Below are 16,252 nucleotides of genomic sequence, written 5' to 3' on the forward strand. Positions count from 1 at the left end.
TTTGTAAGTCGCTCTGGATAAGAGCGTCTGCTAAATGACTTAAATGTAAATGTATCGAGTTTTTATGCCAATTGCCCTTACAGAATAAACGTGATACGTGCAGATATGAAGCCAGACAAAGTTCAAACTGGTTCACCACGATTACTTCTATCTGATTTGGTCCAATGACAACCATGTGACACAAAAAGCAGAACAAAGAATGCCAATAAGCGTATTCCCAAGACACAACTAAATATAATCTGCCTTTTGGCTGAGGAGTTTGTTTTCTAATCATTAGGTATGGAAGTATATGAATGATTTAATCATATTTTTCACCACAAAGGTCAAGTAGAAATGTTTCCGATCAACAAAGTTAAAGAGACACGTGCCCTCTTAGCAAAAACTCATATCATGATATACAGTATGAACAAGCCCCATCTGAATGAACTTTGCCTCGTGTGCATGGATGGCGGAAACGTGCACGTTTCTGGTTGAAGGTATCAGTGCTCACGTGTGCAGAAATGTGTGCGTGTATATCAGACGAGAACGTATGATAAAACAAGACTGCCACAGGTTTTTACAGGGTCTCAATGGAGGCCTTTATTCCCATTAAACAAAGAAGTCATGAACAGCAGTTAGTTTGGAAAATAATTACATTCAAAATGTGCCACTTACCAAAAATACAGCTAAACTTTTAAAATCGCAGTTCATATAATAGTTCTAGGATTGTAAAATTCCAGTAACTTTCCCCAAACTCCCAGGCTTTCCAACAATCCTGGTTTGAATGTTCCCGTAATCAGGAGGAAATTGCTGAATATCCGGAGAATCCTCCCAACAGGGATTTCTGAAAAACCTGGGAATTTTAGGAAAGTTACTGGAATTTCTCAACCCTAAACAGTTCATATGATTTTGGTGGAATGGGTCTTAAATAAACATGTTTGTTTCCTCAAGTTTCTAATGGTCACCATAAAGTCGTACTTTAATTACTATCAGAGATCTGTACAACATACTTCCTGTCCATCAGTCAACATACTTCCTGTCCATCAGTCAACATACTTCCTGTCTATCAGTCCCCTGTCCATACACACACATTCACACCTTGTTTACATATATTTATTAAATGTTGCTTGCCTTATTATAATACAATTACAACCAGTCCAAAGATACACATCTCAGTACCATTTCTGTGTTTTTAAGTTATCTGACTGATAGGAGAGGACTTGTTCTAAAAACCAGAGAAGCAGAGTAGTTTTGGTATGAATGGCTGAAGTAAAACCATGAGTCAGTCGGAGCATCCCAAATGGCACCGTAGTCCCTATATAGTGCACTACCTTTGAGTAGTGTAAAACGGACTGCTTCCAGTATCTCCAGAGAGAGAGAGAGAGAGAGAAAATAAGTGTGTATATTAGAGGATATGGGTCATTTCTGATGCGTGCTGGGGCCTTTACACAGGCACGCAAGCGCACACACAAATGCACGCACACACAGGGCTGTATTAGGAGGTAAGAGTCTACCATATAGCTCATTACATGACATACAGGTACATACGGGCTGCGTATCTAATGGCACTCTATACCCTATATAGTGCACTACTTTTGATGATGCACTAGATAGAGAGTAGAGTTTGGGACGCAGGCACACTCTCCCAGCTCTGTACTTTAGAAACAGCAGAGGGAGACAAAGCCACTTTATTTACAGACATTCATTGATTCGCTAGTTGAGCCCACAGAGAGAAGAGGTGCCTGAACAAACAGCATATAGAAAATAAAGGTAAAGTATTTTCCCCTATATAGCTCAGCATTTTCATTTTTGACCAAGGCCCATAGGGCTCTGTTCAGAAGTCGTTTTGGGACGCCGACATTGTGTTCGTAGAGGAGCTGAAGGTGTCCCAGCAGACAGAGAGACCAAGCAAGATACAGACAGACCTCTCTATACAGTCTGGTCTGTATGTCCTTAACAGGTAAATATACTGTACAGTGTAGGCTAAATACTGTTTAGTGCAGCCAGAATAGCGGATAGATAGACCCTCCCCCTGCAATACTGACACCACTGTTGGGAAGACTGAGGTTACTGAGGCCTGCCTGACAGACCCACCTTTCCTGAACATATCAAGGTTGTTACTCCACCCTAACCATTATATAGTGTCTGTCCTCTCTTCAATGCTCCATCCGGACAGTAGCCTCCTTCCGACCAGTCTATCCAGGCGAGAGGCTAACTCAGGTACTGGCCATGGAAATCCAGTGTATGGACAGAAAGTGGATTTTTGTCTTTGGCAGTAAGTCCCTCAAATCCAGCCATGGTGAGAAGAGGAGGGGGGAAGCACACATGTTTGCAGCCAAGTGCAAAGAGTCTCAACTTGGTTGGTTTATTGGTCGTGGATAATAAGTCCACCTTTGTTTTTTTCCCATGTATCCATACAGGTCTGGTCTGTGGGGGATGGAATCTGAGGTGTGCTGTGAATGACCACAGGTTAGAGGAAGAAGAGGCTTGGGATTGGTCTGGTTGGGCTGGGTTGAGAGCTCTGTATGGTCATGGTGGTGGTGTTGTTCAGAGAGTAGGCCGGGGTTGTATTCATTACCATAGACCGTAATAAACACTGATCCTGGGTCAGTTTGGCATTCTCCCCACCAATGGTTAAGGTTAGGATTGGGCGAGCGTAAGCTGGTACTAGATCTGTACACGGGGAAAAGTCTCTCCTCTGGTTTCTACCTAAAGATACCCTCGTACTCCAGCAGGATGAGCTCCACTATCTGGTTCTGATAGACCATGTGGACCGCCATGTTCCAGGTCTCTGTCTCGGGTCTGAGCAGGGTGGGGCCAAACACTATGGCTACGCTCTGGGTCGTCATACGGTTCTCCTCGCCATGGTCAATCACCCTGCAGACAGACAGAGAGAGATCAAGTTGTTCTTTTCTTGAAGCTTTATTTAACCAGCCAGTTAAAATAAACACAACTTCTTCTTCACATTGACGGCCTGGCAAGAGGCGATGAAAGTAAGTAAAAGCACAGTGAGTGAGTGAGTGAGTGAGTGAGTGAGTGAGTGAGTGAGTGAGTGGTGAGTGAGTGAGTGAGTGAGTGAGTGAGTGGTGAGTGAGTGAGTGAGTGAGTGAGTGAGAGAGTGAGTGAGTGAGAGTGAGATGTGGGGTTATTAGAGCCAAAGCTGTAACATTATATAATTGTACAGAACATTTATATTTCTAGAAAACCTAGGAATTTTGCAACCCTACTCCTGTTAGCCAGTGGATCAACATGAATAAGGCTAACACAATCAGATCACATTGTAATTTAGTTCACTGTTGAAGTGTGACTTACTTCCTGAGGTGTTTGAAGAGGGCCTGCATGGTGTCCTGATTGGGTTTGGGCAACTGTTTGACCAGCTCCTTGATAGACTGGACACGCTGCATGTAGTCTGGGATCTCTGTTTAACAGGAAGTCAGGACAAACGTTACAGAAGAAAATGGTCTTAGACACAGTAAAAACAACACTAAAAAGCCTTTCATGAACTAACACTCACATTTCACTTGTCCACCCCCCTACTATACTGAACAAAAATATAAATGCAAAACGTAAAGTTTAATTCCCATGTTTCATGAGCTGAAATAAAATAACCCAGAAATGTTCCATATGCACACATTTGTGCACAAATTTATTTGCGTCACTGTTCATGAGCATTTCTCCATTGCCAAGATAATGCAGCCACCTTACAGGTTTGGCAAATCAAGCAGGTGATTAAACAGCATGATCATTACACAGGTGCACCTTGTGCTGGGACAATAAAAGGCCACTCTAAAATGTGCCGTTTTGTCACACAACACAATGCCACAGATGTCTCAAGTTTTGAGGGTGCGTGCAATTGGCATGCTGACTGCAGGAATGTCCACCAGAGCTACTGCTAGAGAATTGAATGTTCATTTCTCTACGCCCAACTGGCCACACATCCGCAGACCACGTGTAATCACGCCAACCCAGGACCTCCACATCCGGCTTCTTCCCCTGCGGGATCGTCTGAGACCAGTCAGTTGGACAGCTGATGAAACTGTGGGTTTGCACAACCAAATAATTTCAGAACAAACTGTCAGAAACCGTCCCCGGGAAGCTCAGCTGTGTGTTCGTCGTCCTCAGCAGGGTTTTGACCTGACTGCAGATCGGCATCGTTCGATTGGCAAATGTTCACCTTTGACTATACCGGGCAGATGGTAGACAGTGTGCGTGGCGTCGATGTCACCGTTGTCAACAGAGTGCCTCATGGTGGCCGTGGGGTTATGGTATGGGCTGGCAAAAGCTATGGACAATGATCACATTTGAATTTTATTGATGGCTATTTGAATGCACAGAGACAAGATCCTGAGGCCCATTGCCCTGCCATTCATCCGCCGCCATCACCTCATGTTTCAGAAAGACAAAGCACGACCCCATGCCGGATGGGACTGTCTTTCTGTACCAGTCCTTCCATGGCCTGCTTACTCACCAGACGTGTCACCCATTAAGCATGTTTGGGATGCTCTGGATCAACGTGTACGACAGCGTGTTCCAGCAGTATCCAGCAACTTCGCACAGCCATTGAAGAGGAGTGGGACAAGATTCCACCGACCACAATCAACAGCCTGATCAACTCTATGCGAAGAAGATGTGTCGCACTACTTGAGGCAAATGGTCCCACCTAGCTATCTTAAGACGAATGCAGTTGCTCTGGGTCTGCGTACCCACAACCATATTAATATGATATCTGAGTGAGACTGACTAACGAAATCAAATGGGGGCCCCCCAACCGGTGATTTGACCATGATAACAATCTTAGATAGCTTGGACCTAAACTAACTTAGCAATCCAAAAAATGCTAGCTGACATGGTCAAATTGACTGACTATCAGTGACTGACATAACAAGAGATGCACAAACACATTTCTAAATGGCACTTTGTGTGTGTGTGTGTGTGTGTGGGGGGGGCATCAGTCAGTTGCCCACCCATGATCTAATAACTCAATGACATGTATGCCATGTATTTACAGTAGTCACAACCTTCATCAACATTAAGTAATAGCACACTTGTAATGTCACTAATGATGATAAATGAAGAACATTTTCAATGAATGGAACAGTGTACTCACTGATGGCATTGACAAAGTCATGGAATAAGTTGTAAGTGAAGAGCGGTTCAGGTAGCTCTCTAAAGAACATCTTCAACGCTCCCGTAGTCACGTGGATATCTTCCCATTTTCCCTCCTCAAGGTCCACCTTCTCATCTACACACACACACACACACACACACACACACACACACACACACACACACACACACACACACACACACACACACACACACACACACACACACACACACACACACACACACACACACACACACACACACACACACACACAGGGCTATTCAGTGTACTATGTAGTGTGTACGCTATAGGTACAAGTATACATGCTTGCAGTTAGAGTTGAACAATTGTGGTAACTTTCCTAAAATCTCCAGAAGTCCTGGTTGGAGGGAATAAGCAGGAAACCCTGAATACTCTAACCGGGACTTCTGGAAAACCAGGAGATTTTGTGGTATTTTGCAAGCCTAGTTGCAGTATACAGAGAGAGAGAGAGAGAGAGAGAAGCGCACCTACCATGATTGACAGTGAAGAGAGAGGACAGGAGCACCTACCATGATTGACAGTGAAGAGAGGGGACAGGAGCACCTACCACGATTGCCAGTGAAGAGAGAGGACAGGAGCACCTACCACGATTGCCAGTGAAGAGAGAGGACAGTAGCACCTACCATGATTGACAGCGAAGCGTAGTTTCTGGATGACAGCCAGGTTCCCACTCACTCTGTACAGCCCGTCCACATTCAGAGCTACAGACAGAGAAACACAGCACCATCATCACACAAACGTTGGCAGTAGCCCAATTGTTTTTAACATTGTTGTAACTTTCCTTCATGGATATTTCTTCTTCCTGCTAATATCATCACAGCATCAGAATGAGAGACAACCGACAGACAGACACATGAGCACACGGTAAACACTGTCTCCGACCCCTGGCATCATAACACGCTATTATCATAACCATGTCATAATCTGTCATAACAGCTGACGTAACCTGTCGTAATATGGTCATAGCACTGTCATGATACATGTATCTACACCTGTTGTGACCTAAATAAGAGCCTCAAAACACACATTTATTCAAATGCGTTTCTTCCCTGTCAAGAGGTTTGCTTTCGTTTGAAAGTTTGTTTGTTAAAATCCTTTGTTGTTGTAATGAAATCTTTAGTCATTTTTTTCCCCATCATATTTGAAAGCACTTGAAGAAAACACACTTTATGACACTGTTCTGAAGCATTATGACATCATAATCATACAAGCCAGATAGGCCCTTATGTCAGATATCAGTCATAAAGAAGGTGTCTTTATCCTGCTCCTGAAATCTGATCTTTCATTCAACCTGGTCATCAGCAAAACACAGCATTGGGACAGCTACATGTCTGACATCAATGTGTGTGCAATTACAATGGTCATTTAATATGGACAATTTCAGAAAATATTACATAACAGAAAAGTACTATTGACAAGTAGGCTATAGAGTAATGGAATGTTAGAAGGTTTTTGTGTGTTAAGACACTCACGTAGGTGTGTCATGACAGTGTTATGACCATATTATGACAGGTTATGACATATTATGAGAACGTGTTTCCGAGCACACATACCATTGTTTTCCATGTGGTCGATGCACATCGTGAGGAAACTTGGCACGGATGTGTTCTCTCTCTGACAGAGGTCACTCAGACTGCAGCCAAACACCTGGTCTGAGACACACAGACAGGGAAAGGTTTATTATTATAGAGGTCCAAAGTACTTCGCTACTGGAAAACAAAGGCTCTTCTATCTTTAACACAACAAGTCAATGGCATGGATTTAGTTTGCCAAAATGGAGTCCTAATTGTGCATGTGTGGTAAAGTTCTCTGTTTAGAAATAGAATCACTAGAATGGACATCACCATGTCAGCTACACTGAGTGTATCAGGGTTGGGGTCAATTTGAAATTCCTGAATTTAATTAAATTCGACCCACAAATTTTAATTTTAATTGGTTACACCCCACAGGAAGCAGAATTTGAATCAAATTAAAATAAGTAGAATTTAATTCAAACCAATTAAAATCAATTTAACTTAGACATATGACACTCATTCTTTATACAAAGATTTTGCCAAATGCACCTGCCACCTCTTAAGAAAACAGATAACCTTTGCAAATATTAGTTTGATTCTAATTTAATGATGTCAAACCATATTTTGTTCATATTTTTGTCATTAGATGTTAGGTTGTTAACTTACATTCTGGAGGGGTTGATAATGCATTCTGGGAAATATATACATCTAAGTGAATAATTAATTATTATAGTCAACCTACAAAATTATCTTAAAATATTTCCAGACCACTGTAATTATTTAAAACTTTAAAAGAATTAATTAAATTCTACTTTCTTTAATTCAAATTAAATGAGCATTCTGCTTCCTGTGGGGTGTGGCCAATTAAAATTAAAGAATTCAAATTGAAAGACCAATTTTCAACTCAACTCAGCATTGACCCCAACCCTGTCAACCCTGTCAACTTGCTTTGGTCTGAGAGGCTATTCCCATTCTAGCATTTCTATTTCTATGGTTCAGTGCTGTCTCTCTGTAATACCTTTGATGTAGCCCTTGTCTCTGACGGCTTGCAGAGTGGGTCTGCGTGTGAGGAACTTCATAAGTTTGTGTCTGGTCTTCTTGTCATCTGATGTGTCCATACTGGTAGAACTCTTCATGGCTACAGACCAATGAGAATAGAAGTTCAGGTGACACATTTACTGCTAACTCTAGAAACACTGACAGGTTTCATGGCTATAGACTAATAACAATGGGATTTGACCATATTATTAACAACTTAACAAAATAAATGATCATCAACTCTTCTGTAGAGAAATAGCAATGGGAGATGACTTAACACACTGACACGCATGATGATCAACAATAACATCATTGGTAGACAAAGATTAACGATCTCAAACATATACGTGGGTTTGGGTTAGGGTAACAGACAGAGAGGTTGCAAGAACCTCTGCTCTTAGAGTCTCTGTGATCTTTCTCTTTGTCTTGTTTCTCAGCTCCAGGAGACTCTGGCATGTCCTCCTCTATGGCCTCATCTGACTCCCAGGCCTACAGTGTGGTAGGTAAACACACAAACAGGGAAGCAAGAAGGGGACAGTCAGAAACAGGTAGGATACCTTTGGGCTGGCAATAGCATCAAGGCCCAATGACTAAACATGCCAACTCCGCCACTTAGTGGATATATGTGGAACTGAATCAAGAATTTCAAGATCATTTCAATTTCAAGGTGACAAACATTATGATGAATCAGATTTGTGTCGCGCGTGTGTGTTTGTGTAGACTCACATGTGTGCTGATGGTGTCTGTCAGTGCTCTGTACCAGTCATTGATGAAACTGTCATTCTCTGACTGGATCAGCAGCTCTGTGCCCCGACGGGTTTTCAGCTGCATGAGGAGACAAATACGTTTTTGAACAGTAAGACCAAGGCTCCAACATGAAATAATCCTCCCTGTCATCATTCATGTTCTATACACGTAGTGCTACCATTGTCTGAGACACTGCTATAGCCTAAAGAAAATTGCCCCAAGGGGACATACAGTGCCTTGCGAAAGTATTCGGCCCCCTTGAACTTTGCGACCTTTTGCCACATTTCAGGCTTCAAACAAAGATATAAAACTGTATTTTTTTGTGAAGAATCAACAACAAGTGGGACACAATCATGAACTGGAACGACATTTATTGGATATTTCAAACTTTTTTAACAAATCAAAAACTGAAAAATTGGGCGTGCAAAATAATTCAGCCCCCTTAAGTTAATACTTTGTAGTGCCACCTTTTGCTGCGATTACAGCTGTAAGTCGCTTGGGGTATGTCTATCAGTTTTGCACATCGAGAGACTGAATTTTTTTCCCATTCCTCCTTGCAAAACAGCTCGAGCTCAGTGAGGTTGGATGGAGAGCATTTGTGAACAGCAGTTTTCAGTTCTTTCCACAGATTCTCGATTGGATTCAGGTCTGGACTTTGACTTGGCCATTCTAACACCTGGATATGTTTATTTTTGAACCATTCCATTGTAGATTTTGCTTTATGTTTTGGATCATTGTCTTGTTGGAAGACAAATCTCCGTCCCAGTCTCAGGTCTTTTGCAGACTCCATCAGGTTTTCTTCCAGAATGGTCCTGTATTTGGCTCCATCCATCTTAACCATCTAACCTGTCCCTGCTGAAGAAAAGCAGGCCCAAACCATGATGCTGCCACCACCATGTTTGACAGTGGGGATGGTGTGTTCAGGGTGATGAGCTGTGTTGCTTTTACGCCAAACACAACGTTTTGCATTGTTGCCAAAAAGTTCAATTTTGGTTTCATCTGACCAGAGCACCTTCTTCCACATGTTTGGTGTGTCTCCCAGGTGGCTTATGGCAAACTTTAAACGACACTTTTTATGGATATCTTTAAGAAATGGCTTTCTTCTTGCCACTCTTCCATAAAGGCCAGATTTGTGCAATATGCGACTAATTGTTGTCCTATGGACAGAGTCTCCCACCTCAGCTGTAGATCTCTGCAGTTCATCCAGAGTGATCATGGGCCTCTTGGCTGCATCTCTGATCAGTCTTCTCCTTGTATGAGCTGAAAGTTTAGAGGGACGGCCAGATCTTGGTAGATTTGCAGTGGTCTGATACTCCTTCCATTTCAATATTATCGCTTGAACAGTGCTCCTTGGGATGTTTAAAGCTTGGAAAATCTTTTTGTATCCAAATCCGGCTTTAAACTTCTTCACAACAGTATCTCGGACCTGCCTGGTGTGTTCCTTGTTCTTCATGATGCTCTCTGCGCTTTTAACGGACCTCTGAGACTATCACAGTGCAGGTGCATTTATACGGAGACTTAATAACACACAGGTGGATTGTATTTATCATCATTAGTCATTTAGGTCAACATTGGATCATTCAGAGATCCTCACTGAACTGGAGAGAGTTTGCTGCACTGAAAGTAAAGGGGCTGAATAATTTTGCACGCCCAATTTTTCAGTTTTTGAAAATATCCAATAAATGTCGTCCCACGTCATGATTGTGTCCCACTTGTTGTTGATTCTTCACAAAAAAATACAGTTTTATGTCTTTATGTTTGAAGCCTGAAATGTGGCAAAAGGTCGCAAAGTTCAAGGGGGCCGAATACTTTCGCAAGGCACTGTATTCAAGCAGGTTTTATTAATATTCTTATTTATTTATTGAACCTCTATTTAACGAGGCAAATCCGTTAAGAGCAAATTCTTTATTTACAGTGACGGCCTACCGGGGAACAGTGGGTTAACTGCCTTGTTCAGGGGCAGTCAAACCCAGTTTGAGTTTTGTGTAGGAGCTCACTCACCTCTATAACATGCTTCTTGCTGGACTTGTCTTTGGAAGCCCACTCTATAGATCCTCCTCTCAGGTCCACAGTAAACTCTGGCTTGGACTGGATGCCTCCAAACTACAGGGAGAAACAAGTACACTACATGACCAAAAGTATGTGGACAAATAGTATGCTCGTCAAACATCTCATTCCAAAATCATTGGCACTAATATGGAATTGGTCCCCACTTTGCTGCTATACCAGCCTCCACTCTTCTGGGAAAGCTTTTCACTAGATGTTGGAATATTGCTGCGGGGACTTGCTTCCATTCAGCCACAAGAGCATTGATGTTGGGTGATTAGGCCTGTAGGCCTGGCTCACAGTCGGCGTTCCAATTCAGGTCAGGGCTCTGTGCAGGCCAGTCAAGTTCTTCCACACCGATCTCGACAAACCATTTTTGTGTGGACCTCGCTTTGTGCACGGGGGCATTGTCATGCTGAAACAGGAAAGGGCCTTCCCCCAAACTGTTGCCAGAAACTATGAAAAATAGTCCCAGATCATTATTCCTCCTCCACCAAACTGAAGAGTTGGCACGATGCATTCGGGAAGATAGCGTTCTCCTGGCATCCGCCAAACCCAGATTCATCCGTCGGACTACCAGATGGTGGCAAGCTTTACACCACTCCAGCACATGCTCGGCATTGCGCATGGTGATCTTCGGCTTGTGTGTGGCTGCTCGGCCATGGAAATCCATTTCATAAAGCTTCCGACGAACAGTTCTTGTGCTGGCGTTGCTTCCAGAGGCAGTTTGGAACTCGGTAGTGAGGACAAATAATTGTTACGAGCTACGCGTTTCAGCACTCGGGGGTCCCGTTCTGTGAGCTTGTGTGGCCTACCACTTCACGGCTGAGCCGTTGATGCTCCTAGACGTTTCAACTTCACAATAACAGCACTTACAGTTGACCAGGGCAGCTCTAGCAGGGCAGACATTTTATGAACTGACTTGTTGGAAAGGGGGCATCCTATGACACAACGCTGTTGTCCTATGACACAACGTGAAACGTTGAAAGTCACGGAGCTCCTCTGTTAGGCCATTTTACTGCCAATGGTTGTCTATGGAGATGGCATGGCTGTGTTGCAGAATGTTATACAACTGTCAGCAAGGGTGTCCACATCCTTTTGTATATACAGTGAAGAAACACACACGTGTCAATGGAGCTTGTCAATCCCACTGTCAATCCAGTGTTTTTGGTGAGATATTACTGAGATAATGTTGTGTCTAAGTTAGAGTTTGTCATCTACTACTAAATAACAGGTGCATCATTGAGATTTTATATATATACACACAGTCATTAAAACTAGTTTATCTACCACTCCTCAAATGTCTTGTTAATAAACTACAGTTTTGGCAAGTTGGTTAGGACATCTACTTTGTGCATGACACAACACATTTTTCCACCAATTGTTAACAGACAGATTATTTCACTTTTAACTCACTGTATCACAATTCCAGTGGGTCAGACACTTACATACACTATGCTGACTGTGCCTTTAAACAGTTTGGAAAATTCCAGAAAAGGATGTCATGGCTTTAGAAGCTTGTGATAGGCTAATTGACATAATTTGAGTCAATTGGAGGTGTACCTGTGAATGCAAACTCAGTGAATCTTTGCTTGACATCATGGGAAAATCAGAAGAAATCAGCCAAAACCTCAGAAAAACATTTGAGACCTCCACAAATCTAGTTCAACCTTGGGAGCAATTTCCAAACGCCTGAAGGTACCACGTTCATCTATACAAACAATAGTATGCAAATATAAACACCATGGGACCACGCAGCCGTCATACCACTCAGGAAGGAGACACATTCTGTCTCCTACAGATGAACGTACTTTGGTGTTAAAAGTGCAAATCAATCCCAGAACAGCAGCAAAGGAAGTGAAGATGCTGTGAAGATTCTGGAGGAAACGGGTACAAAAGTATCTATATCCACAGTAAAATAAGTCCTATATTGACATAACCTGAAAGGCCGCTCAGCAAGGAAGAAACCACTGCTCCAAAACCGCCAAAGAAAAGCCAGACTACAGTTTGCAACTGCACATGGGGACAAAGATCGTACTTTTGGAGAAATGTCCTCTGGTCTGATGAAACAAAAATAGAACTGTTTGGCCATAATGACCATTGTTATGTTTGGAGGAAAAAGGGGAGGCTTGCAAACCGAAGAACACCATCCCAACTGTGAAGCATGGGGGTGGCAGCATCATGTTGTGGGGGTGCTTTGCTGCAGGAGGGACTGGTGCACTTCACAAAATAATCATCATCATCATCATCATGAGGATCAAAAATTACGTAGATATATTGAAGCAACATCTCAAGACATCAGTCAGGAAGTTAAAGCTTGGTCGCAAATGGTTCTTCCAAATGGACAATGACCCCAAGCATACTTCCAAAGTTGTGGCAAAATGTGTTAAGGACAACAAAGTCAAGGTATTGGAGTGACCATCACAAAGCCCTGACCTCAATCCTATAAAACATTTGTGGGCAGAACTGAAAAAGTGTTTGCGAGCAAGGAGAGGAATGAGCCAAAATGTACTTATTGTGGGAAGCTTGTGGAAGGCTACCCAAAACGTTTGACCCAAGTTAAACAATTTAAAGGCAATGCTACCAAATACTAATTGAGTGTATGTATTATTCTGACATTTCACATTCTTAAAATAAAGTGGTGATCCTAACTGACCTAGACAGGGAATTTTGACTAGGATTAAATGTCAGGAATTGTGAAAAACAGAGTTTAAATGTAGTTGGCTAAGCTGTATGTAAACTTCCGACTTCAACTGTACATATATGTACAGTACCAGTCAAAAGTTTGGACACACCTACTCATTCAAGGGTTCTTCTTTAATTTGACTACTTTCTACATTGTAGAATAATAGTGAGGACATAACTATGAAATAACACATATGGAATCATGTAGCAACCAAAGAAGTGGTAAACGAATCAAAATATAATTATTTTCATGTCTTCACTATTGTTCCACAATATAGAAAATAGTACAAATAAAGAAAAACCCTGGAATGAGTTGGTGTCCAAACTTTTCACTGATATAATAAGATATATATATATATATATATTATGACCTCTAAGTCCTCATTTGGACTAATCTTCCAAGAGTCCTTAAACATTCAAATACAATTTATAATACAAATCACATTTTCACATAAACACAGCAAAAAAAAGAAACGTCCTCTCACTGTCAACTGCGTTTATGTTCAGCTAAGTTAACATGTGTATATATGTATGAACATAATAAGATTCAACAACAGACAAACTGAAGAGGTTCCACAGACATGTGACTAACATAAATGGAATAATGTGTCCCTGAACAAAGTAGGGGTCAAAATCAAAAGTAACAGTCAGTATCTGGTGTGGCCACCAGCTGCATTAAGTACTGCAGTGCATCTTCTCCTCATGGACTGCACCAGATTTGCCAGTTCTTGCTGTGAGATGTTACCCCACTCTTCCACCAAGGCACCTGCAAGTTCCCAGACATTTCTGGGGGGAATGGCCCTAGCCCTCACCCTCCGATCGAACAGGTCACAGACGTGCTCAATGGGATTGAGATCCGGGCTCTTCTCTGGCCATGGCAGAACACTGACATTCCTGTCTTGCAGGAAATCATGCACAGAACGAGCCTTAAGGCTAGTGGCATTGTCTTGCTGGAGGGTCATGTCGGGATGAGCCTGCAGGAAGGGTACCACATGAGGGAGGAGGATGTCTTCCCTGTAACGCACAGCTTTGAGATTGCCTGTGATGACAACAAGCTCAGTCCAATGACACAGTGACACACCGCCCCAGACCATGACAGACCCTCCACCTCCAAATCGATCCCGCTCCAGAGTACAGGCCTCGGTGTAACGCTCATTCCTTGGACGATAAACACGGATCCGACCATCACCCCTGGTGAGACAAAACCGCAACTCATCAGTGAAGAGCACTTTTTGCCAGCCCTGTCTGGTCCAGCGACGGTGGGTGGCCTATAGGCAACGTTTTTGCCGGTGATGTCTGGTGAGCACCTACCTTACAACAGGCCTACAAGCCCTCAGTCCAGCCTCTCACAGCCTATTGCGGACAGTCTGAGCACTGATGGAGGGATTGTGCGTTCCTAGTGTAACTCGGGCAGCTGTTGTTGCCATCCTGTACCTGTCCCACAGTTGTGATGTTTGGATGTACCGATCCTGTGCAGGTCTTGTTACATGTTTGCCACTGCGAGCACGATCAGCTGTCCGTCCTGTCTCCCTTTAGCGCAGCCTTAGGCGTCTCACAGTACAGACATTGCAATTTATTGCACTGGCCACATCTGCAGTCCTTGCAGCATGCCTAAGGCACGATCACGCAGAGGAGCAGGGACCCTGGGCATCTTTCTTTTGGTGTTTTTCAGAGACAGTAGAAAGGCCTCTTTAGTGTCCTAATTTTTCATAACTGTGACCTTAATTGCCTACCGTCTGTAAGCTGTTAGTGTCTTAACGACCGTTCCACAGGTGCATGTTCACTAATTATTTATGGTTCATTGAACAAGCAATGAACCATAAATAATTAGTGAACATGCACCTGTGGAACGACAGGGTCCTGAAAAATGGGCGTTTCGTTTTTTGCTGAGTTTATAACACACTGTATGTCTGTTTAAAACAACAGACATACAGTTATACTCTGACATATTGACCAGATAAATACTCATAATGAAAAGATAGATTGATTACTTCATCTACCATAGCTTGCACAACCATCCAATCAACCATCCATCAACCAACCATCCAACCAACCATCCAATCAATTCATTATATTTAAATGGTTCTAAAGTATGGTTTGAATTTATATATTGAAAAGTTTCTGGTTTGCTCCGATAAAATTATTCAATTTCTTTATAACTCTAAATCGAAATGTTCTTTTAAGCATTTCTCTTTTCGGCCTATATACAGTAGTACACTACTTTAGACCAGACAGGGTGGGGCTTGACCACCGAGGAGAGCCTCCAGTTGCCTAGCAGCGAGAGTAGCAGCTCAGCGAAGGAGGAGCCACCAAGGTACAATTGGCCGAGCGTCGTCCAGGTTAGGGTTTTGCTGGGGTAGGCAGTCAGTGTAAATCAGAATGTATTCTTTAATGACTTGCCTAGTTTAATAAAGGTTAAATAAAAAACGTTATATGGTTTGCTGTAGAGACGGATGGGGTAAATTGCCATGTAAGAGGATCTATTCTTGTTCTACTCTATTTCTAAATGGTTTGAACACTCGAGTGTAGAGTACAGTAGCAGATTGACACTACTCACCCAGCTGGTCCCGCCCCCCTGGCTTTTAGTGAATAGTAGCAAGGAGCCCCGAAGGACTGTCCAGGACGACGTCCAATTTTTCCTGTAAAAAAAAACACACACACACACACACACACACACACACACACACACACACACACACACACACACACACACACACACACACACACACACACACACACACACACACACACACACACACACACACACACACACAGACGTAATAAAGAAAACATCTGAATTTATCAGTGTCAGTTTTTGTCTGTCAAAAGTTCCAACCTAAGTCAACGTTTGTATTTTTTTGACAGACAATCATGCCAGTTGTCCGTCATCCATCAACGGATGACTCCCATTGAAAGACGATTGGCTCAAGCCAATTTCGGACACAAAATCTATTTTTGCTTTGGGGCAAAAACATCATCGATACATCTTATTTCAACTCAACCAAACACTCCCATGTTGTGTTGCTTTGACCAGCAGCTTATCCATATGTGTGGGATATTCCTGCTCCTCTTCCTAAAACAGTACTACTCACCG

At 42.7% G+C, this 16,252-nt stretch overlaps 1 protein-coding gene across 3 annotated transcripts in view; it reads right to left on the bottom strand.

The window, feature by feature from the left end:
• Window positions 1-549: 549 nt before the first annotated feature.
• LOC124041640 (rho GTPase-activating protein 12-like) overlaps window positions 550-16,252 on the bottom strand; it is a 144,832-nt gene continuing 129,129 nt past the window's right edge. For all 3 annotated transcript variants that reach the window (XM_046359453.1, XM_046359452.1, XM_046359454.1), the window contains 11 exons: window positions 16,251-16,252; window positions 15,716-15,797; window positions 10,429-10,530; window positions 8,407-8,505; window positions 8,070-8,169; window positions 7,661-7,780; window positions 6,682-6,780; window positions 5,752-5,829; window positions 5,087-5,221; window positions 3,292-3,397; window positions 550-2,856 (listed from right to left, as the gene is read on the bottom strand). The exon at window positions 16,251-16,252 is cut by the window's right edge and continues 60 nt beyond it. In XM_046359453.1, coding sequence (XP_046215409.1) covers window positions 2,685-2,856; window positions 3,292-3,397; window positions 5,087-5,221; window positions 5,752-5,829; window positions 6,682-6,780; window positions 7,661-7,780; window positions 8,070-8,169; window positions 8,407-8,505; window positions 10,429-10,530; window positions 15,716-15,797; window positions 16,251-16,252 — 1,095 coding nt within the window. In that variant the 3' untranslated portion in view covers window positions 550-2,684. The remainder of the gene's footprint in view (window positions 2,857-3,291; window positions 3,398-5,086; window positions 5,222-5,751; window positions 5,830-6,681; window positions 6,781-7,660; window positions 7,781-8,069; window positions 8,170-8,406; window positions 8,506-10,428; window positions 10,531-15,715; window positions 15,798-16,250) is intronic.

This window comes from Oncorhynchus gorbuscha, linkage group LG08 (genome assembly GCF_021184085.1).
Source record: "Oncorhynchus gorbuscha isolate QuinsamMale2020 ecotype Even-year linkage group LG08, OgorEven_v1.0, whole genome shotgun sequence".
Lineage (NCBI taxonomy): Eukaryota > Metazoa > Chordata > Actinopteri > Salmoniformes > Salmonidae > Oncorhynchus > Oncorhynchus gorbuscha.